The sequence below is a fragment of the Carya illinoinensis genome, chromosome 9 (genome assembly GCF_018687715.1).
Source record: "Carya illinoinensis cultivar Pawnee chromosome 9, C.illinoinensisPawnee_v1, whole genome shotgun sequence".
Classification (NCBI taxonomy): domain Eukaryota; kingdom Viridiplantae; phylum Streptophyta; class Magnoliopsida; order Fagales; family Juglandaceae; genus Carya; species Carya illinoinensis.
Window position 1 is genome coordinate 13,802,647 of NC_056760.1, and position 25,028 is coordinate 13,827,674.

The 25,028-nt window shown below is 36.1% G+C and overlaps 3 protein-coding genes across 3 annotated transcripts; 1 reads left to right on the forward strand and 2 right to left on the reverse strand.

Moving 5' to 3' along the window:
- Positions 1 to 5,211, reverse strand: LOC122276520 (F-box protein SKIP19-like). Its single transcript, XM_043086312.1, has 2 exons — positions 4,740 to 5,211; positions 1 to 707 (listed from the first exon to the last, which is right to left on the reverse strand). Exons 1-2 carry the CDS (start codon positions 5,063 to 5,065, stop codon positions 86 to 88), a joined length of 948 nt encoding a protein of 315 aa, XP_042942246.1. The 5' UTR covers positions 5,066 to 5,211; the 3' UTR covers positions 1 to 85.
- A 3,900-nt stretch (positions 5,212 to 9,111) lies between these two features.
- On the forward strand, positions 9,112 to 11,034 carry LOC122277174 (myosin heavy chain, striated muscle). The gene is made up of 3 exons (XM_043087071.1): positions 9,112 to 9,423; positions 9,832 to 10,268; positions 10,379 to 11,034. The coding sequence occupies exons 1-3, from the start codon at positions 9,336 to 9,338 to the stop codon at positions 10,796 to 10,798; spliced, it is 945 nt and encodes a 314-aa protein (XP_042943005.1). The 5' UTR covers positions 9,112 to 9,335; the 3' UTR covers positions 10,799 to 11,034.
- A 644-nt stretch (positions 11,035 to 11,678) lies between these two features.
- LOC122277755 (protein BREAST CANCER SUSCEPTIBILITY 1 homolog) lies at positions 11,679 to 23,431 on the reverse strand. The gene is made up of 14 exons (XM_043087885.1): positions 23,273 to 23,431; positions 22,824 to 22,877; positions 22,645 to 22,715; positions 22,009 to 22,122; positions 16,012 to 16,472; positions 15,496 to 15,606; positions 14,346 to 15,383; positions 14,131 to 14,231; positions 13,476 to 13,662; positions 13,287 to 13,384; positions 13,063 to 13,186; positions 12,817 to 12,982; positions 12,532 to 12,650; positions 11,679 to 12,235 (listed from the first exon to the last, which is right to left on the reverse strand). The coding sequence occupies exons 1-14, from the start codon at positions 23,326 to 23,328 to the stop codon at positions 11,903 to 11,905; spliced, it is 3,033 nt and encodes a 1,010-aa protein (XP_042943819.1). The 5' UTR covers positions 23,329 to 23,431; the 3' UTR covers positions 11,679 to 11,902.
- Between the last annotated feature and the right edge of the window lie 1,597 nt (positions 23,432 to 25,028).

The window sequence follows — 25,028 nt, forward strand, 5'->3', positions numbered from 1 at the left end:
TAACGCTGAAATGAAATATTTCATAAGATGAGTAGCAGATAAGCATGGCACAGAAGTCCTTTTACTTGATGCACTTACAAATAGGTTAGTCATAGTAGAAATCTCCATAGTCAATAATATCTCCATAGTAGGAGTAATCGCTGTCCCCTGAGAATTCATAATACCCATAATCATCAGAGAAGTAATCAATGTCTGAGAACCCAGAGGGGTAGTCTTCATCAGAAGATCCATTTTCATGGAATTCAGCATCCAATTCGTAGTCATCCATAGGATCGTTGGGAAATCGCAAGTGTTTAATCTGTTCAGCGCATCTTCTTCCCAAACTCCCTGTAAGAACGACATTTAAACATCGCCGCAGGTCAAGTGATTCAAGGTGAGGACAACCATCAAGAATGGCCAGCAAGCCAACATTAGTCAGCTTATTTTTAAAAAGCTGGAGTTGGCGTAATTTGGGCATGTTCTCTGCAATAGCAAGTGCTTCCTCATCACACTCAATGTAAGGTCGCCTGTAGCAGTTGCTGTTCCATTTGAGTGACTTCAAAAGAGGACAACAACGGCCCACAACTTCCAGAGGTTCTTTTGTCCATGGATAACAAAATGAAATATTAAGCTCCTCCAGCAATGGAAGTTTTGCAGCCGCTTCACTCAGTCCCTCTTCTGAAATGCTGTCACAACTTACAAGTCGGAGACGTCTGAGCCGACTTGAACTGTTGAAATGCCATGGAGATGAAAAAAATGGACCGGCAGTTATCGTAAACAGACAAGCAAACAGAAATGTGGAACAACTACGAATCTACAATTTCATTGTTGGAATAAAGAGATCAAATCCACCAAAAAGATTTTGAACTCTATCAGAGCACAAGTAATCAGAAATATTTTTGTAGGACATGCAAGGCATTGGGCAATAGGATCTAGAGGACCGCAATGTGGTTCTGTACCGTCTATTTTATAGTCTGTGCATAAAAGTTGTTCAAAGAAAAGGAAATCCAATGTGTAGTTTCGAAAACTTCGTGCATACTTTTGAAGCCACGGGAATTACTGGACAAGCAAATAAAGATGGAGAAAGGGAAAAAAGGAAGGGGACTGGGCGGGGGACATATGCTAACTTGCCCGTTAAATGCTAATCAAACTCACACAGACTACTACAAACTCTTTCATTCATCTGTGGAAAACAAAGGACTAAAAATGACATTATCTACATATATTCATGTACCTATAAATGACCATTAACTTACATATTTGGCAAGACTTTAAAGAAGCTACGGTTTCTTAGGCATAGGCTAAGTCTATAATAACAATTGCAGTCCTGGAACAATCATAGAAAAATCACCAGTGCACAAATTACATTGAATTAAAATAGATCAAGGTGGTAATGAACACCATAACCATTGTGCATGAGTGATGGGAATTTATTATGAAGAGGTAGGTGGATGAACAGTCAGTTGGAACATGGCAGGCAAGTTGTTGGAAAACCAAATTTTGATCCATGGTCCATCAATAATTGGATCCAGGGGGGGTTTGCAACAAACCACTCATTGTGTACAAGCTTGACGAAACTGATCATTCCACAAAACCCCACCCCCCCACCCCCCCCAAAAAAAAAATACAGTATAGCAGGCAGTAAACATTTTTCAAAAGAATTTAGCTTCACGTTTCAATATATTTATTAAAAGATGGCACATTTGAAGTGAAATTTGGGTCATATAAAGTCTTCAGTGACTAGAGCTAATTTAGACTCTTGATTGGAGACATAACACTATGCACATATATCCACATGGCGTGACAGCATAATTCACTTGGGACTTGGATAATCTGCCAGAACTTGCACACATACAATGAGACATTGGCTATAACTCCCACAAAACCTTTCATTTTTTGGTTAAATAATGCTAGCATAGTACACTAATATATACAAGACAACCGCTTCTAACCAATTCTCATTGACAATTAAAGATCATTAATGGAGGTGTAGATTTCCAACAACATGAGTTGTGGCTTTCGTCAAAGAGCACTTAAAACTCTTTTTCAGCCACAATTTCCTACCATTGAGGAATTAGGCTTCTGTTTCTATTGTAGAAACCTTTATTTGAACAGATGATAGGCTTAAAATATTCATACAGTATCCTTTGGTGATCATCAAAGCTACTTGGCCAGAAGACATTGACATGCAACATCTTATACTATCTAAGGTGAGAACCTTTAATCAGGTGCAACCATAAAGCAGAAAAATCACAAACTGCTTCAACAAAGTGGTTTTGATATGCTTGGGAAAAGAAAAGGTGATGTTGATATTCGCAAGTAGAATAGACAGCATGATGTTCTCCAGTGAAAAAAAATTTCCCTTTAAAAATACTGAAGAATGCGCTAAACTATTTTTCACTTTAATATGAGGGCCATGCCGTGAGGTAACTTTGCTTGTTATGTGCTGAGGTTCGGTTACATAGGTAAAACTTTGGACGTTGGTAATAGAACTCAGAGGAAAGGAGAGCAAGACTAGCATTAATAGAGAGTTTGATAATATGAGAGATACCCCTTGTTAGTAGACCAGAGAAACAGAAATTGAGTATGTAAGGAGCCACAATGGCATAGAACCTTCAATACAACCATTTAAGACTTTTGGATGCTGTTAATAAAATGCTGATGCAAAGAAGAAAGCTACTGCAAAAACATAATTAGACAACATATGAAACCCTATATAAAAATAAAAAATAAAAAATGAAGACATATCAAACGCATGTTGCCAATTGAGGGTATATAATTATATAAATTGGGTCCATATTGGGTTTCGATGGCATAACCCATGGTAGGATTGATTAAATGGGCTTCCAAGCAATTGCAGGGCCAGGAGTTCATTGGAGGTACCGAACCAATATAATAATAATTAAATATTTTTATTGTTTTACATGTTATGTATTTTGCTAGATATACTAAAACAAAACAAAAAAAAAAAAATCAAGATACAAGTAAAGTTATTATAAACCTTTAAATGTATAACAAAAAAAAAAAAAAAAAGATATTGGTTAGGCTTGACAATTAGCCATGTCAATATCTCAGCCTGTTTTATTTCCGCGTATACTTCCTGTGTAGTTGGGCTATGCCTCGTTTCAATCAATATAACTTTATTCTTATATAAAAATATATATATATATATATTTCAGCCTGTTTTATTCTTCCATACAGTAAAGAGGAGGAGAGATTGACGGCACTCAAGGGAGGATGGAGGAGAGCCACACAATCCTGTAGTCTTAAAAAATAAATTATATTTGAGCTTTTAGCAACTTTTTGGGGTAAAAGTTTTGAGTTTTTGGATTTTTTAAGTTTTGGGAAGCCAAGCTTCTGGAACAGGGAAAAAATCCAGACAATCGTCTTTTATTTATTTTTATCTCCATGTCAATTTGGTTAATTATTGAGATTGTTTTTTCTTGATTTTTGTGTAGATTAAACATTTTTTTTTAGAGGGAGGGGAATCAAAGGAGGAATACAGAATTAATTGAATGTTAGTTCCTTTTGAAAAATGTAAGACTCTCTAAAAGACTAGGAAAAATACACTTTGCACCCCCAGTACCGTTTGGTTACACAGATGAGATGAGATGAGATGTTTTGAATAGTAATGAATAAAATATTGTTATAATATAATTTTTTAATATTAATTTTGTATTGGGATTTGAAAAAATTAAATTGCTTATTATATTTTGTATGAGGATTTGAAAAAATTGTAATGATGAGTTGAGATGAGATGAGATGTTTTGGTTAACCAATCGGGTAGTTTTGAGGTTTCAATGTGTCAATTTTGGTAGTTTGGAGGGCAAAATGCAAAACACCCTTTGAAGTTTGATAATGTAAAGAGTATTAATCCCAAAGACTAAATAATGAGTTCAGCCCCTTCTTTTTTCGAAAAGACACTAAATAATCTGTTCAATCATGCATCACTAAGATAGAGCAATGAGGTGGCTGCTGTCTATGACAATAGTCCTACTCATCTTAAGACCCCAGGTGAATCTAGAGATGGGGAAGGGCAGACCCATGGACATGATTCCCAAATTTGTTTAATAATGTATCTCTACCATTTGAGTAAGTTATTATTCATTAATACATCTATACCCTTTATAAGTGGGGCCTTAACCCTCCGCATCCTCCAGCATTATTTTTTCCCCAACAAGTTCTTTCCTTGACGAAGTTTTCAAGCCAATTCATGTTGTTTGGTGAGCTTCCAAGAATGTGAGGTAAGGTCAAACTAAAAATTGTGGCTCAAGTCAGGCCCAAGCCAAGCTTGATAAACCCGTCTGGCAGAACTAAGCTCAAACAATTGGCAAAATAAAAAAAGATGAAAATCAAAATCCTAGAAACCAACTTCTGACTTTCATGCTAGAACAAACAAAAAAATATTATAATCATACTAAACAACTTTTTTATAAGTGATTATCATGCTATAACAAAAATGAAGCCAGCAGTGAAATTCAACAGCCCTCTCCCCAGTCAGTTCCACTCTTAAAATGTCAAAATATTCCAATAACGGAAACTGACTGACAACAATTTTTTTGGTAAGTAAAAAATTAACTGACAACATTATACAAGGATGAAGCATACTCTAAACCTTGAAGTCAATACTAAAATGCACCAAAAAAATTAGAAAAATTCAGACAACTATAAGAACCTTACCGATCAAATTGTATTAAAAATATATCAAAAGAGACTCTTAAAGTAAATACAAATTTGAGGGGGAAAAGGGATAAAATTACCAATCAGCGATGTAGTTGAGAAGCTCGTCGGTGCCAAAGTGCTCGACGTTGATATCAACCAACTGGCCAAAGCTGCGATCGACGGCGTGGCGGCACATCGTCTCGAGGTCGTAGGGCATGTCGCATAAGTCTCCAGGGTTGCGCATGTCGACAGCGCGCCACATCGAGGGATCCTTGCAGATGTTGCGCCACAGAAGGCACACCTTCTGCGCGCTCGTGAGAATCTCTATGGCGCCGAGCCTCAGAAGGATGGACTCTGTCACGTCCCGGGGGAGTTCCAGCCAATTGCGGCACTGCCCCGGCGGCTGAGGAGGAGGAGGGTCCATCGTGAGATTTTGTGAGGAAAATCGTCAGGATTTTTGGTGAAAATCAAGCAATGGAAAGGGGGGATCCCCGGAGCGTCACCTTTGACTAGGGTGTACGGGCTGTGTTCTGCGGGATGGAAGAAACTTAGGCTGCGTTTGATGAAAGTAAAAGTTATAAATTTATTAAATACTTTTTTCTTCTCTATTTTTTTAAATACTTTTTTGAAGTTATTAAATATTTTTTAAAAGAAAGTAAAAGTTATAAATTTATTAAAAAATATTTACTTAACTATTAAGTAAAAAACATAAAAATTAAAAAATTCTATAATCGACGGTCACCGCTGATCTCTTTTTATGAGAGAAGCAATTCCCTTCTTAAATGCATGTTTGATTTCGAGTTTTTAACCCATGTTAGGATGACGTGGACAGAAATTCAGGAATTTAAGATCACACGCAAGAATAAATAACTCGACTTTTTATATAATTCTTTTACTATTCTTTTATAATTTCTTTTTCTAAAATTTCTTTTCATTTCATATAGAATTATAAAAAAGTATAAGTTGTCAAGAATATTATTTTCTATTATAAAAGGAAGATTAAAATTCATTTTCTATTGAATATAACTTCTTTGATTTCCTCTCTCTCTCTCTCTCTCTCTTAACTTTTGCTAATTTTTCCTGATTTATTAGTTGTTGGCTTATTTTAAGTACCTTAATCTAACTTGGATTCTTGAATTTAAATATTTTAGAAGTATAATATATTTATAATCTTATGTATATTGTCGTTAATTTTATTAAGTGACAAAGTAAATAATTAATTTTGGTGAAGAAACAAATGATAATTATACCATTTAAGTAGATCCATTAGAAAATATGGTATGATTATGGAGTCATGTGATAAAAGGAAGACTAGTGACTAGAAATATGACTCTCTTGCATGTAGGCGACTCCCGTTTACGTGAGGTGAAGTCTAAAATCAGGTATGAATTCTAAATTCGTATTATAGCAACTCTAAGTTGAGATTCACTATATTATGAGGTAAGTTTAGTAGATAAGAATTCTTATCTTAAATTTAAAATTCTTATCTCTTCATTATAATTTTTTTAAATTTTCACATAAAATATAATAAATAATTTAACTTTTTTAAATTCTAATATATTTTTTTTAAATCTCAAAATAATAATAATACTAAAAATAATATTTTAAACTTTCATCTCAAATTTAAAATTCTCGTCTCTACTCCCAAACCTCCCCTGAAATCATATTGAGATTCACAGTTAAATTCAATTCATAGTTCATCATTGAAATGAAAAGTAAGCTACCGATCTTTTAATCCAACTAGTACACCATAAGTCAAGCAATTCAAGACGAGGACAAGCTTAGTCAATGTGCATTGAGGACGTGTTTCGCACACTAGAAAAAGAAAATGGCTCGAGATTCGACATACGCCTCTAATGCCCAAGTCATTATTTTTTGTGTAAGTTCAAAGAGAAACCTATGGTACATACTTCAACTAGTATTTGTATGAGCTAGTTGTCTCAACTTGGTAAGGCTCTTTTTCCGACTTGACTTTACACTCCTGCCTCTGGTTCGTGGGTTAACATTCGAGCTGTCCTTGAATCATGCCCCTATGAGGCAGGTATCTCGTGAGATAAGTTAGCTGAAAGGTTTAGAAATGGAATGACTTGAATGAATATCAAGCCAGAGAACCTTTGCTATTTATATTTGAATGTATCATATACACGGACTAATGAATTATAGGGGTATAAAAAAAAATAAGTGAACCGATAAACTGGACAAGACCAAATGAATGGGATCAGTTCGGTCCTGAATTTGGTTCGGTCCAGTACAAGTTTTATTTTTTTTAAAACTGGTCAAAATTAGTCTGGTTTCGATTTTTCTTTTGTTAATATCGGACTGGACCGGTTTATATATATTTTAATTTTTTCTATTGTATATAATATATATAATTATATATAAAATATTTTTGTATTATATAATAAATTACTAATTAATATATAATATTAAATTTTAAAATTTTATATCATTTTATTTATTGTATTAATAATTATACTAATATTATATAGTTCATATTAATAGTTATACTAATATTATATCACAATATATTATAATATTATCATTATAGTATTATATATTACAATATACTATATTATATAATATATAATATAGTATATTAAAATAAGAAAATTGGACTGAACCGGACCGGACACAGTAAAACCGGAGTATCGGTTTGGGAGGATAGCCGATGCGTAATTGATTTTGAAAAATATAAAATATGTGCATACCGATTCGATTATAAATTTTGTCCAAAATTAGACTGGACTAGTTACACCTTTAATGAATTAATACAAATTAAGACAAATATAAAAATTAGTACATAATTTTAGCCGGCCTTCCATCTATGTCATGATCTGCACTATAAATTACTGTTAGTTGGATTTTCTTTAATAGAAGATTTGCTTTGTGACTCTTGTGACACTGCTTGAATCTCGGGAAGATGTGAATCCGATAGATTACTATAAATCTAGTGGTTCGATAGGTGTCTTGACGTTAGCATCCCATGTTGTCCGCCCTTCTATTAAGACTCCACCCTAATTAAGAAGGCTCTAATCAAGCATATGCGTGCACACCAATGCTTCTGAGCTAGCATGTGCATTACACTTCCAGCCCCTCCATCGCATATAGGAACCATGGCCCTTGTTTAGCATCGTTTCTTACTACATAGGGCTTGGCCCACATTCTAAAGCTGAGATTGGGCCTAGCAATGTGTTTTGAGAATGTTTGAGGCACCATAGCTCAAGTGTATTGTATAGTTTTACAATCAAATAAAGAATATTATCTACAATAATCAGTGTCCTCGCCCCGACTTGGTGGATTCGTAGTTATGACTTAGGGTTCGTCCTATACCATACCATCCTCCCAATTTGATTTTAATACATGGAAGCACGTTTTTCTTTGGTTGGCTTACACATAAAATAATATTAGATACAGTTATGGATTAAGTTAGTATCACGCACTTTTTTAAAAAAAGAATAAAATCTATTATTAAAAAATCTTTTATTATTTTATTTTATTTTATTTTATGCGGTTCTTATATTTACTCAATTTTTTTAAAATGAATACGCAATGTTTGCACGTTCTATGATTACAAATATCATTTATTCTTTAAAAAAAGTACAATATTCTACAATTTCATTATCCTCCAAATATTTCCTCCATACATTAATCATATTATTTATATGAGAAAATATGAGTTATCTCAATATAAATCAAAATAAATTATCACAACAATTTACTCCATTTACATTATCCAAAAAACCATCATCTCAAAAACACCATATAACATTCTCTCTTCCTGCATAATGAATCATTCAATTCGATAGACATTGGAAGGGATCGATCTCTATTCTATTTTATTTCATTAGAGAGAAAAAATATGAATTTAATTGATACCCACGTTCACAGCCGCAAGGAATGGGAGATTTGGTTCTACATCTGGTGAAGGTGCCACAAATGCAGTGCCATATAGGATTTGAACAGCCAAACAGCCAACCACTTAAAAAGGGCAGGTTTAGCTTAGGTAGGGACAAAAATGCACATGACAAAAATGTAATTGAGTAATGTTATATACAAATTCAAAATAGACAGGTGTCGTACAAGCTCTTTAAAAAAAAAAAAAGTAGGTCACACTAATAAAAAATAATTTATTTTATATTTTTTTAAAGTATAGTCCGCTTTTTTACAAGGATTTGTATAAAATGTATCTATTTGAAACTTTTACAATTCTTAGGTAGAGGGATAAGTTGAACCAAAATTTCAAGTGGGTGCTAATTTAAGAAGCAAACACATGATGAAGCAAGTACATAAATAAAAAGAAACTTGATTAGCAGATAAAGGGTAAGATCTCAATCCCATTAATTTTGTAACAAAAAGTCACAAGAAAGGAGAACCGATAATATAGAGTCAAACCGCCACCAATAATTGCGGATGATCACTACCTGACAAACCATCCCATGCATCGATCCCAAATTCGATCTAGCACCAACAAAACACATAATATTGTTGGCAGGAACAGAAAGATCAAAGAAAAACTCTCAATTTCTCAAAGACTGAAAGAGAGAGAGAGAGAGAGAGACAGCAAAAGCATCTCTCTTTCTTGGATCTCTCAAAGTAATGATCCATTAATTCGTCAATTTCGTCGTTAATGCTTGTTTTTAGACCACGGTTTTGTCCATCTGTTGTAGAGATCCTTTATATTCTCCTCACATACCATGAGCCGCATTCGAGCATTTTCATCTCCGGAACTTGCACCTCCCATGACAAATCATACCGAAAGCTCAGAAGATTACTTCTTTGAAGGTGATTACTATATATATATATGTGTGTGTGTGTGTGTGTGTTTTTGTTTTCTGGCAATTATATTTTGCAGCAGCATTTCGAGCTAATTAAACCCATGATATATGACTGCATACACCTAATCACTGTTTTCTGATCCTAAATAACCGAAAAATAATAACAAAAACGAGATAGTAAAATCTGCGAGAATATTTCCATGATGGTTTGTCATGCCTTTTCTTTTTCTTCAATGATCATGAAATGGATGAAACAGTAAAGCAAAGATTTTTCGTCCGTCCTCTTCATATAAAAAGCACAGAAACATTTAGATGTTACGCGCAGTCTAGATTGTTTCTTGTTCATGGGTTGATTGGAGTAACCAAACATTTTCATTCATTATATTGTATGATTTCTTGATAAATATTATTATAGGTATCGCAACGAATGTTAAGCTGCTACTGAAACTAGTGCAAGATCACAATGAGGCTCGGTCAAAAGAAAATGACGATCGGAAGGTGCAAAGGGTAGCTGGAATGGTTAAAATCATCGAAGATGTAAAATCCAGGATTGAAAAATGTCAAACTTCTGGAAAGAAAAAGGAGTTCAGGAGGTGTAACACAGATCTTAGGCCTAATATACCAGTCGACGTAAAGAAGCCCGACGAACTGGTTATCGACGAGAAAGAAAAACTTAGAAAAGAGCTGAATGCGAGCTTGGCTGCACGAAAGAGTCTTGAAGTATTGTGTTCAAGTTTGGGAAAGGAAAAGGAGATCATAGCATCAGAGCTTGCAAGAAAGGTTCAGGAAATGAATGGCATGGAGGAACTCATCAATGATCTTAAAGCGCAAAACGAAAAGTTGTCGAATAAGGTACCGTTAAATAATTGAGAAAAAAGTTTAAATTGATGAAAAATAAATAAATTTAATTATTTAAATTATATCTTGAACCTCAACTCAACTCAACTCTGATACCACGTTAGGTACAAGCTTGTGCTCAAGAGCACAAGGAGAGGAAGTATGGCAAGGCAGAGACTCAAGGGGTTGCAGGCCTGCAGGAGAGAAACAAGGCTCTTTCGGCGCAACTACTCAAGTCGCTTGAGGGGTATCGATCCTTGAAGAGAAAGTTCAAAGAGGCAAAAGAGGAAAATGTTGGAATTCTTGCAGCAATGGAGGAAGTGGGGATGGATGCACAAGCTGGCATTAGCAGACTGCGCAGCTTCAGACAACGGATGGCTTCGAGGGCTGAAAAACCACCACTGGATATTGAAGAGGAGATTTCAGCTCTAGAGCACATGTTTGAGGGCTTTAACATGAAGATATCAAAGCATGAGCACAAGATGAGTGAGCGTGCGGATCTAAAAACTGAGGTCAATTTCAGAGAGTCTTCTGTTGTTGCATGAGAAAGAATTGAGAAGAAAGAGTTATCATTGACTAAAATCCAGACATGCCTAATTTGGATGTTTGGGGTTGTTTTATCCTTTTCTGATATTAGAGACAGGAAAACAAAGTTTTATTTCACCCTGGGATTACTAAAAACAGGGAAGCAGTGGTAAGATGTCAAAGTAAAAGGGGCTGGTGGTGTTGCGCATTGTTTTTAATTTGCAATTGACTAATGCAGGTTTCCAAATTACGTTCACTGCCCTTCAAAGGTTGTGTAATTCATGAATGTTCTTTAAGGCTTATCTCTAGAACATACCCAAAACATTGTGGATTCATATGTCAAACATTTTTGTGGAACTGCAAGTCTGCAACACTACTAGGACTATTAGGGGTTCAGAGACAGGACACTTGGGTTGTGTTGATTGTTTAATCATTAATCATTTTAAATTAATCATTGATGAAACCTACTACTTTTTTAATTTTTCATAAAAAAATTAAACTTTTCTCAACCTACTTCATACATTTCAACCTAAAAAATTAAACTTCTTTCAGTCTAAAAAAGTTAAACCCATCTCAATGGAACTCACAAAATACTACTATTCACAACTTAACTCATCTCAACATCCAAATATAGCCTTAATCCCGACATCCACATCCTTAGTTGCTTGGGGTCAAATTCAAGTAATTCTTAAAGAGTTAGATTTTGTATGTTTACAGTTTACTGCTTCAATCCATGATCAAATGTTCAGCAAAAGGAAATATAACAGAAGGGAATGGAGCATTTAACAGAGAAACTATGCGGTAATAAAGAAATGACAACAAAAAGGCTATTCTCAAGGAATTTGGCCCTCATCATCCGAGGCTTGGTTCTTTCCAGGACTCGTCTTTCAGAAAATAAACTGGTCATAGAAACATGATTATATTTTTAACGCACTAATGGCAGCAATCAACTCAGTAATAACAATTACAACAATAAAACAACTTGCCCACAAATAACTTTCTCATCCACTTTCTTATATGTTCTACTTTCAATAACAAGGTTATGCTAGTGTATTGATATATTTAAATATATATTCAATAAGAAATTAAACATCTACAGGGCTCCTGGAATTGGAAAAGATACATTATTCTGGAAGATTTTGTAAATTGCAGGCTGCTATGGAGTTCAACACCCATGAATTGCTTGCCAGTTTGGCTCCAGTTGAACTTGCCAGGGCATCTGCATCAGACCGGCGACGGTTGATAATCGTAGCTTTCTTGCTAGGATTACATTTATCAGGTATCTCAAGACTGTATATTATAAAGGTTTGAAATATTGAGGCGTTGGGGTCCTCTGTAATAGGTTTTCTATGAAGAATTGTTCCTCCAGCAGCAATTACAAGGTCTTGTAGGTACCCCTTATAAGGTGTAAAATCTCCCATGAAATAGAACTTACACCCATTGAAAATCTTTGGTTGCTGCACATAAAAAAAGTGTTTTTCAATAAAAGATGCAAGTTCATATGTTTGCAAACGACTACGCATCTGCTTGTGAAAACATAAGCGCCTTCATTCTATAGATTAGATTCACATGTATTCATTTATGAAATCCATGAACATTATAAGAGCTACTTTAGATGACTCATAATTATAGTATGCTTATATAGTGTTAATTTATGAAAACCCATAACAGTAGTATATCTTCCAGAAGTGTCAATTTCAAAGCAGCTACTAATGATTTAAGGCCTTTAGGATTGAAGGCAAGAGTAACAAACCTTGTTCAGCAATCTTAGCCTTCCAAGTCGAGGGCCATCCCTGATCCCATGAATGTCGACACTAATTTCATAAGGCTCCTCATCAACTAGTTGCATGACCTTCATACATGCTCTGATCCCTGAACATACACACAAGGAAAGATATGCATGTATGTATAGATAAGATGTCTTTGGTAGATTGCTCTAAAACCTTATGCATTTAATCTCTGAAAAAATTAAACAAGCTAAATTCTGAGGAAATGCATTCTGAATGAAAGTTACAGTAATTAACTAAAAGATGCTTACACTCGATGCTAAGTATCCACTTTCCCTCCAAGATACCCATCAATATTTTGAGGGTTCTCCTGCATGCCCTATTTTCATCTGTAGATCCAATAACATGGGTGACACTTGAATCCCACTTTTTCAAAACTCTAACTCCAGATAATCTCTCAAAATCAGAAACAATCTCCTGTAGTATCAGCAGAATAATGAAAATCAGATTTCTTTCAAGAAAAGAACAAATTGAGGTCTGTCAGTAGATTATTTTACCCAGTCAGGAGTTGTGAGAGCTGAACAGCATAGAACCAATTTCTTTGAAGAGACACAAAAATTGCAATTCCTACTGGTACTGATTTCATATTCACTAGCAACACAATCACCTTGAGATAATTTCCTGAAAAGAAAGGTGAGACAGAACGGGCACAAAAGAAGTTTGTGTTGGAGAAACGGTCGTGTTAAAAACCTTAGAACTTGAATGGAAAAGGTCAACATACCGTTTAGGAGTACATTTCTTCCTCCTTTCTTGAGATCCAGGGCTTTCACAGGGCAACTTTGAGGAGAGATGAAGAGGACATAACATGACAAAGTTATCCTGATTCAAGAGATAAAGAGAATAAAAATTTTTTATTTGAAGACATATAGTATGAAGTTTTAGATATCTCATGGCTCTCTCTATCACTTACAGTATCCCATCGACATTGAGGGATAAACCTTGCACAGGGCACATGAAAACTTTTGCGACAACTCTTCTCGTAGCACCCAAGTGCTGCGCCCTTATTTCCACAGCAACAACATTTGATTCTCCGACTTCTAGTTAACTCAGCTTCAAGATTAATTGCAATATCATCTTCGAAATAGACATTAGGGGCCCTGCACGTATAGTTTTGAATACCTTGAATGGGAACACCATATTAAATTCACAAATATTTGAAATTAAACTTGATAACCAAGTTTTCCAAAGTTGATCCAACCCTAATGCTTCCCATCATTGTAAAAACTCAATAGTCATTGATTACACGATCCTTTTTCTGCAAATAAATCACTTTACTTTTTTGAATTACATATTGCTAGAATCAAGTAAAATGTAAACACTTAAAATAGCTTATCCGGTCCGAAAACAACCAAAGTTTTTAACGAACATCTTGTTTGGATTAGACAGCAGAAAATTAATATATTAACCACGAAGTTTCAAGAGCTCTTTTGGACTTTGTAATAATATCAAAAGCACGAAAAGGTAAACAATTTTTCCGAAAAAATAACAAAAAATATAGCAGTATGAAAACAGGGAAATATAGCAATTTGAAATCAATTATTTTTCCTGATGAGAAGGTTTTTTACCATTCAGTGCAATTTCTGTGCACATGTATGACCTTGAATCCTCCATTGTGATCTGCAGCGGCGGGCCTACTATTATAGTAGTGAACCATTTCTCCTGATGCCTGCATTTGGTTTTGGAAATAAAAGTGCTGGTTTGTTAATCCAAACATATTAAAGTTTGAGGAAAAGAGAATCATGTGAACCGAAAAATAGAAGTCAAAGGTACTTAGAAATACCTCTGATTCTTCTGAAGAAAGACAGAAAGCACATTGAAACTTATTACTAATGGTCTCACATTTCTGTAAGACAACTTCATTTATTGGAGAAGGAAGCTTCGGCATGACAGATATATCATCCTGAACTTTGAAATCAGATTTGCCCTGAATCTTTTCATTGAGTTGGGTTTCGCATGCAGGAACACAAGTAGGACTCTCTCGGATGTCATTTACCAAGTCATCCTTCCAGATACTATCAGAAACTTTCAACTTATTCTTGCTTCTGAGTTCTCGATCACATGACTTAGTTTCTTTTGCATGTTTGCTCAGTTTGTGGGTGTAATCAGAGGCTTCCTTATTTTCAGCCCTAGGTATAGATAACGGAGCTAACGTGGGGATAGCATCCTCAGTTTTTCGTTTTTGTATACTAGGTACTTCTTCAAGCATGGTGTCCTTCACAGAATCCAGCTTTCGTTTCCCTGATCTTACAGAGCAATTGATCTTCTCTGGCCTTTTTCCAGCCTTCTTCGAGGTATAGGATTTATCTTTGCCTTCTTTTTTACCAAATGAGGGAGATGTCTCAGTTACCACATTTTCATGACTCAGAGTTTCTGTTTCCAAAGAGACAGTATGAGCACTTTCAGGTGTTGGTTTAGTTGCACTGGTGCCATAACCAATCTTCTTTCCCCTTATGCTAGTCTTACCCACACTTTCATTATTGCAAGAAACTTGTTGCAGAAAATTTTCTGATGCTTCATTTAAATCAACATAAATTCCAAAATCTGAATCTATATGTCTCTTAGCACACTTTTGAGCTCTTTCACTTGCCTTCCTAATTCTACCACTCTTATTAGATTTATTACCCCCAATCAGATTATTACGACCTTCAGTTCTGTAAGTGGCCCCATTGGGCAGGACCATATCTTCAGTACCACTTCCTTGTTTAGAATTTCGGCATTTTGAATTTGCAGATCTTAGGTCATCATTTCTTGTTACACCCTGTAAACCGGCTTCTAATTCTTTCTCTTGAATCCTGTTGATCTCTTCCACATTTGCAACCTAGATTTCATTTACATTCTAGTAAAATAAACCCAAATCACTCAAGCAAGATAACTCATGTAAGAAAGCAAATGTAGGTGAAATGCAGTTCTTCAGTTGATGATATCAATACCTGTCTCTTAAAGGGACTTGAACAAAGTTCAGGAGAGCAAGGTCTCTGTGTCCATTCAAACATCTCACTATCAAAATCTGCAACATGGGAGCACTTACCATGCAATCCCCCCTAATGATTTTTGCAAAACATCAGAAAACAAAAAAATGGCATCAAACAATCAAACCAAAGACAATACATGGAAGTAACCTTTATAAACAACAAATAAATTGATCAAGTCAACCAGTTTTAGTTTAGAGCTAGCACGATCTGTGACAGGGATGGCAAAACTCCAATAGTTTCATAGAAATTGGAGGAAGGTCAACCACGCTAAATGCAATGGGAGAAACTTGTCGCTTAGTTTAGTATTAATGCAGTCAACCTACCTGAACGAGTTTTATACAAACTTAGAACCAGTCAATTGAGATTTTATTAGACACAGAACAAGCACCAATAATAAAATACCTAGACAGTTAAAATATTTCTGATGATTTCACAATATCTCCCAAGCTTGAAATAAACTAACTATGCACTCACAGTTGGGGTCAAATTAGGAGAGTATTCATCATCTGAGTCCTTGATATCACTGAAGGCAGGAACATTTACAGGTGGCATATCCAAGAGCTGATCCTCATCAGTTTGCTGACTTGACTTTTCTACATCTTCCTCCTCCCTCAACCAAAAGAAAGGTGAAAGCATCGTTTCTCCCTCTTCACCCAGAGCAGGCTTCTTTAAAATGGTTGAACTACCTCTAGGTTCCTTGGCAATTTCACACAATTTACCTTCAAACTGTGCAAGCCTTGTTGGGGTTTCTGAAAGAGGGCGTTTTGGCACCTGAACCCTCTTCTTGGCTGGAAATGAAGGTTTTGCAGTATTTTTTGTGTTGGACTTAAATGCTTTTCCTTTCAAGTTATTTTGTTTCTTTGTTCTGTCCTGACAATTTCCACCTGTATCATATTCACCCTGGTTATCATCACCAGCAGCTTGCTTCTCTCCATCTGGAGCACAAGGCAATGATATAAAAAATTCACAAGCATGTTAATTGACTTGAATATAAAAACCTACGAAAATAAAACAGCTACACCACTTGGAAAATGGATAAATTAGTTATAACTATCAATATTGAAGCCAATATTTATAGTAGACAAAAAAATGTGGGTGATGGACGAAAAGATGAGGACATCTGAATTGTATGGTAAAAGACAGTAAACAAATGTTGGGACTAGTATGCAAGGCAAATGGGTACATAAATCTCAGATTCTTGCTTTTGTGAAAAGCTTCTATTATATTAATACCTTACAATTTCCTATGCTCTTTTATATATAAATAAAACTCTTACACCCCTATGTAATTGAATAAAAATCCTGCTCCTCTCCCATTTATTTATGAGCGGAGATGTGATTTGGTCCAAATGATGTGGCAGAGAACTATAACAATCTCATAGCTGACAATAATGACAAAACAAGTAGGATTAATCCAACAACTTGTTATGTTATGAGAGAAAGACTCTGACTAAGAAACATATTTCAAAAAAGGAGATAGGCGAGTGTTATTTATGGTGATTGATATGTCAACAAGAATATATTAGGCACCGTATTAGTTGAATTATGAAAGAATGTTAGGCACCGTAAGAATGTTAGGCTCCGTTTATTGTATATAGCTGACTTTCCATGTATAGTATTCGGTGGTATAGTCTATATAATAAAGAGAAAACTCAAGGCCAATTATTCGGACCAAGAAATTGTCATGGTATCAGAGCTTTCTTAAAATTTTCTTGTGTTTCGGTCTAGTAGTGTGATCTTACAGAAATTATTTTCTTACAGAAATTTTATTGTGTTTCGGTCTGTTCTGTGTCTTTCGGCACTCTGTGAGTTGTCTTTCTGCAGGTCCCTCTCCTCTCGGTTTCTCTCTTCTATTTCGTGTTCTGCAGGTCCCTCGGTTCTTGGCACTCTGTTCTTGGCTTCGTGTTCTCCTCTTTGCGTTGGATCCACTCGGTTCTGCAGAATCATCATCTACTCGGTCTCTCTTCTCTCCTCTCAGTTTCTCGGTCTCATTTCCACTCCTCTCGGCAGGTTCTCGGCAAATCATCATCCACTCGGTCTCTCTTCTCTCCTCTTGGTTTCACTTAAACCCACCTATTCTGACATACGTTATTCTCTCCTCTCAGAATAGCTGACCGACTCACCTATTCTCACTCAAAAGTCAAGCCTCGGTCAATCATTCCAACAAAGCATCTGTTTCTAGGATTGTGATATCTTACATTTTAATATATATATATATATATCGGAAGCACTGAATATATATATATATAAATAAAGAAGAGGGTATTGGATTTAGTATACTTTTTTGTTTGTGTATTGGGGAAGGGGTCAGCCTTTTGACTTCTTGAGGTCTGAAACGAGAAGGGCTTATTTTAAGCTTCTTAATTTTTTTTAGTGCTATTTTTTTAGTGCTATTTTTTATCTGTCATCTTTAGTGCTATTTTTTGTCTCAGCAATTTGTTTTCCAATGGATTCTGCCCCTGTGTGTGTTAAATTTATGGGCACAAATTATTCTACTTGGGCATTTCAGTTTGAATTTTTTCTCAAAGGCGAAGACCTTTGGGGTCATATTGATGGCACGGATGTCGCCAAACCCTCTGCTTCTACACAATCTCAGGATGTCGGGTCTTCTCCGTCATGGGCTGTACTTGATGCACGCATCATGTCTTGGCTTCTTGGTTCCGTGGAGCCTCATATTGTCACCAACTTGCGACCCCATCGCTCCGCTCAATCTATGTGGGCTTACTTGAAGAGGGTTTATCATCAGGATAATGATGCTCGTCGCTTTCAGTTAGAACATGCGATTTCCATGTTTCAACAGGGTAGCCTTTCTATCCAGGACTACTACTCGGCTTTTCTGACCCTTTGGCATGAATATGCTGATTTGGTTACAGCGAATGTTCCCGATGCCGCTCTTTGCACCATTCAGACTCTTCATGCGACTAGTCGCCGTGATTAGTTTCTTATGAAGCTACGTTCGGAATATGAATCTGTTCGCTCCTCTTTACTGAATAGATCACCTGTTCCTTCTCTTGATATTTGTTTTGGAGAGTTACTTCGTGAAGAACAACGTCTTAGTACTCAAGCTATTCTGGAGCAATCTCATGGCAGTTCGGGGATGTCAACTGTAGCTTATGTTGCACACAGACGAGGACCCTCTATCAATTCTAAAAACTTGCAATGTTTCTGCTGCAAGGACCCTCTTCAAGTAAGCCCACATAGATTGAGCGGAGCGATGGGGTCGCAAGTTGGTGACAATATGAGGCTCCACGGAACCAAGAAGCCAAGACATGATGCGTGCATCAAGTACAGCCCATGACGGAGAAGACCCGACATCCTGAGATTGTGTAGAAGCAGAGGGTTTGGCGACATCCGTGCCATCAATATGACCCCAAAGGTCTTTGCCTTTGAGAAAAAATTCAAACTGAAATGCCCAAGTAGAATAATTTGTGCCCATAAATTTAACACACACAGGGGCAGAATCCATTGGAAAACAAATTGCTGAGACAAAAAATAGCACTAAAGATGACAGATAAAAAATAGCATTAAAACAATAGCACTAAAAAATAGCACTAAAAAAATAGCACTAAAAAATAGCACTAAAAAAAATTAAGAAGCTTAAAATAAGCCCTTCTCGTTTCAAACCCCAAGAAGTCAAAAGGCTGACCCCTTCCCCAATACACAAACAAAAAAGTATACTAAATCCAATACCCTCTTCTTTATATATATATATATATATATATATTCAGTGCTTCCGAAAATGTAAGATATCACAATCCTAAAAACAGATGCTTTGTTGGAATGATTGACCGAGGCTTGACTTTTGAGTGAGAATAGGTGAGTCGGTCAGCTATTCTGAGAGGAGAGAATAACGTATGTTAGAATAGGTGAGAATAGGTGGGTTTAAGTGAAACCAAGAGGAGAGAAGAGAGACCGAGTGGATGATGATTTGCCGAGAACCTGCCGAGAGGAGTGGAAATGAGACCGAGAGAAATTGAGAGGAGAGAAGAGAGACCGAGTAGATGATGATTCTGCAGAACCGAGTGGATCCAACGCAAAGAGGAGAACACGAAGCCAAGAACAGAGTGCCAAGAACCGAGGGACCTGCAGAACACGAAATAGAAGAGAGAAATCGAGAGGAGAGGGACCTGCAGAAAGACAACTCACAGAGTGCCGAAAGACACAGAACAGACCGAAACACAATAAAATTTCTGTAAGAAAATAATTTCTGTAAGATCACACTACTAGACCGAAACACAAGAAAATTTTAAGAAAGCTCTGATACCATGACAATTTCTTGGTCCGAATAATTGGCCTTGAGTTTTCTCTTTATTATATAGACTATACCACCGAATACTATACATGGAAAGTCAGCTATATACAATAAACGGAGCCTAACATTCTTACGGTGCCTAACATTCTTTCATAATTCAACTAATACGGTGCCTAATATATTCTTGTTGACAGCACAATCTCAACTCTCTAGGATTCTTCTTTTGCTCGAGTCCATGAGTTCGCACTCATGTACACCTTGAGCAAACTGAGCTTCGCTCTAGGCTCATCCGAGCGAACAATCTGCTTCGCTCTAGCCACATCCGAGCGAACAATCTGCTTGGTGCCTTTACAGCTTTCAAACCAGGCTCCATAATCCTACAATCACACCAATCTCCAACTTGGAGACTGGTTCTCAACATGCCGAGCTCCATCTCCAGCATGATCCCTTATACAATTTTACAGCTCATATCTTCAACTTAGAAGACTAACTAAAGTGATGCATAACTTTAGTTCATCACGTACAATGCCCTTAATCAACACATCTACATAGGGCAACACATCTCCCACTGCACTGGGAATCAATGGTCTCGTACAGACCTTGACACATATCAGAGAACCTGTTGCTGAGGTCTCATCTCTGATCTGGGTGACTGATCCTTCATCCTGCTGCTATCTTCAGTCGCATGTGTCCATCTTGTGTGCAGTCTCCGACTTGCATAATCTCCCTTCTTGCAAGATTTTTCTTCATACCGTAGTTCACTACCTTCATTCAGCAGGATACATTTTAAGGTAGTAACCACCATGGAGGTCTGATCGTCTTGGCAGTTCTTTAGGTGTAGATATCCCTGGAACATCTGACGTTTTGTTCCCATCTCTCACACCTATACTTCATGTCATGGTCTAGGGAGATTTCTTTAGAAAAGTAAAACTGGGTTCCTTTTACTTTCTCTAATTCACACAACAATTAACCCGAGCCAAGACCAATTAATCCTTCGTGACCTTCCAACACCAAATGCTATTGGCAACAATAGCAACAATCTCCAATTTGTGACTTTGACTGGTCCCACAGCCAAGCTCCACCTCAATGAAGATCTTCATAGCTCCCGCTATCATGCTTCACCATAAAAGCATATCCACTCAGAATAAACTAATTCCAAGCATTTAACTTCGGCCCATGTCGAAAATAACTTTGCTGAAAACTATGGTGTAACTTCCACGTTTGGCTCTCCTGGAAGTTCATCAGCCATCGACATGAATTTCCACCACACACCCTGCATTAATGCCAAACCAATGCCTGTGTGTAAACTTGTGGAACTGCTAACATTAACACATCCTCTATCATGGCAACTCATGTCATGAGGATATACATGTCTCTTTTTTCATGGAGAGAGACACACCATTAGCATCAATACCAGTATCTCCATTTACTGACTTGGAGCCACTTGCCGAAATTGCTCCTTGTACTAGCCGTTTCACCAGTCGCTAGTATCACTGTTGACTTCAGGGTAATGCATTGATCTCTTGGAAGAGTAAGAAGCAAGACAGAGTTTCTAAGTCATCTACGGAATCTGAATACCGGGCAATGTCTTTAGCTTGTTCTGAAATTATTTGGCTTCAAGGTATGCTTGCTGAGCTAGATTTTTCAGAGACTGATCCCACACCTCTACATGCTGATAATACAAGTGCTATTCAGATCACAGCCAATCCTGTCTATCATGAGCGCACGAAGCATATTGAAGTCGATTGTCACTTTATCCGTGAAACATTTGAAGCTCGTGTTATCACTCTTTCACATATTTCTACTGAACTACAAATTGCTGATATCTTCACCAAAACTCTCACTCTTCATCGACATTACTTCCTAAGTAACAAATTGATGCTTGTTGATTTACGGGCATCAATTTGAGGGGGGGCTGTCAACAAGAATATATTAGGCACCGTATTAGTTGAATTATGAAAGAATGTTAGGCACCGTAAGAATGTTAGGCTCCGTTTATTGTATATAGCTGACTTTCCATGTATAATATTCGGTGGTATAGTCTATATAATAAAGAGAAAACTCAAGGCCAATTATTCGGACCAAGAAATTGTCATGATAGCCCACATGCATGAAAAATTTAATGCATAGTGCATAAGGATCTAGATGAGTGAGTGTTTTTCAAGTCCTCTAACTAATTAATAAGTTGGGTGATTCCTACATATAGTTTGCACTGCTCACCTGACAATTTAGTCGAAGATGTATTCTGAGTGACAAAAATATTGATTCCGGAAGCAACTTCCATGCTTTTGTAAACGCTCACCAGGTTATCCATGTGAGGAGCAGGCCGAACCTCTACAGTAATAATCAATCAGTAAGCATTAAACATTAAACATAAATACAAAATGAATTCAGTGATGCTGTTGAAAATGTTAAGATATAAAACAAATAATAAAATTTAACTATTCCCATCAACTTAAGCTTTTGAGACAATAGGTAATTTCACATGGTATCAGAGTAGAGATCCTAAGTTCGACCTCTGACTCTACACTCAACCACATTTAATTAAAGATTTCACTTGTTGGGCTATCCATTGAGAGGAAATCAAACCCACACGTGAGAAAAATGTTAAAATATAAAATAAATAATAAAATCTACATCTTTCAATCAACTTAAACTTTTGGGACAATTGATGATTTCAAAAAAAAGGCCATTCATCTTTTAAGAAGTAGATATATCAATTTGTTTTTACTGTGAAATCAAACTTCTTCAGAATAGCTGAAACACCTTTTGTCATTTACTTTTCTCAAGTGGGAAAATATTAATGGACCCATTTGAAAACAATTAGATGAGGGAAATTTTTCAAAGGTAACACACCTCTACGCCGATATGGCACTTTACAAACTGGACAAGTACAGCTCGATTTCATTGATTTCACAATACATGAGCTGGAAAAAAGCAGAAAAATATTAGTTCCAGTTTTTCCAAATTCTAATTACCAAGAAATGACACAAATGACAAAGGAATTGTACTAGATATGAGAAAAAGGAGCTTACTTGCAGAATACATGATTGCACGTAAGAGAAACCGCAGAACACAGAAGACTCAAGCTACAAAATAAACAGAAGATAATTTAGCCCATTGACATCCATAATGACATTTCCGTCAACCCTAGTATTATATTTTTTGCTAAAAACCCAGAGTAATTCATATCAAGCACACTACACTAATGTATCGCACAAAAACTTAGCGATGCGGCGTTTGAGATCAGCTCGGGTTTTGAACATTCAAAAATCAGAATATGGAATCAAACCAGTTGTTAAGACAACGAATAACAACTAAGGTCTGTTTGGCTGCTGAGAATATATTAAACCTTTTGTTTCCATAAATAAAAGGGAACAAAAAATTCAATAAGAATGTGAATCTCGTTGATCCAAAAGCAACAATTTAATCATCACAGAAAGCAACTTTTAAATTTTCAGTAAAAGGAAAACAAAGCATGTACCAAATGGGGCACTTGAGTTCTCTGCCCATCCTCTCCAGGTCGTTCGCATGACCCATTTTCGCCTGAGTCCGATTAGAGAGAGAGAGAAGAGGCACAGCGTTAGAATGGGAAATAGAGAAATATTAGACGGGAGTGGAGGAGCTTTTCTATTTTCGAAATCTCGCAATTTCTTTTGAATTTTTTCTGACCCGCCAAGCTCATTAGCGTTGGCGCCGCCGGTGGGAAAAAATATAGATAGAATTACGGTATTACCCTTTAATTATGATTTTGCAAACAGAAACTCTTTGGACAGGTGTTTATCACAAATCAATAGTGAAATGACACATAAGCTAAACACATCATCTAAATCTAAATCTGGCCGCACCATAACAAGAGCAATATAGCAAATATTAAATAGTAGTGAAAAAATAATAATAAAATAGTAGTGAATAGTAATAAAAATTAATAAATAATAATAAAAAATAAGTAATAAATAATAATAAAGAGTGTTGACATCCAAACATGCCCTTAAGTCCCCCTAATTCTCTTCCTTCTTCCCCTCATTCTCTGCACCTCTCTCTCTCTTAAACATTTATTCTTATAAATGAACTACCCATGCATAGGTCCCCCAATATTTGTTTCTTTTTCTTTTTCTTTATATATATATATATAACAGAAAAAAGCTAGAAATATTGCATTGATCGATAAAACATCTCAAAGTCTAGGTCATTGAAAGACCTAAATATTCAGATCCAACACAACTTAGCTAAAATGAGAAGAAAAACATAAATTTGTAGCCCAGAAAACGACAAGGTAAAAATGGGAGAGTCCTATGTTTGTTTCCTCCTATTATACAAGAATGAACAATTCTATAATTCTAATGAGACTATCAATACTATCATTTTTATTGAACTAATTATTTACCAAACGGTCACGATGATTTTTTGTGTTTCGCTATGCTCATTGTCTACTCCATTTACAGATGGATGCATGGTTATGTCCATAAAAAATCTATAACAAATAACAGAATATTTAATCTCAACTTAGAGGATTTACAGAACTGAAATAGGATATTTGAATAAATGTTTCACAGAGAGACAGGGGGGGCGCAGAGAATGGGGGAAGAAGAAAGAATCGGGAGATGGGGTAGAAGAAGAAATGTTTCTTCTAAACTGCATTAATATACAATAATTTAGATGTGAGGTCTACATGGTAGGTTATAATTCGAGTCTATTATTTGGAAAAAAAAAAGGGGCATACCTGTAGAAAGTTTTTCTCTTTTGCAAATCTTTTGTAGTTCGGCTGAAAAGAGCCAACCATTGTTCCGGTACCATGTTAGTCATATTTCTTTTTCTTTTTTGGTTGTTTCTCTCTATCATTGGTATGATGGGTTTAAGATTATGTTTGAATGTTGAAAAGATTTCAGATGATCTGTTAGGGCTAAAAATTGATCCTATCGATGCAGTTACAGTTTTTAATGGAAACCGTACTTATAGTTTTTCAAGAAGGTGATGCCGACCAAAACCAGCCAGCAATGATAGAGAGAACCAGTTGGAATCTTACAGTTGGTACTAATTGGTTTCACGATTGGTTTGTCAATTGCTAACCTATCTCAAAATTTACATCACAAATTCAAAACAAATCAACTAAATATTCACAACAAAATCACAAATTTATAACAAAAACTTTTAAGAGGAAAGGTGAATGGGAGAGATGAGAGGAGAACAAGAAAGCTTGGGAGGTGAGGGACATTTTAGAGAGCTCGGCGTGAAGTGTG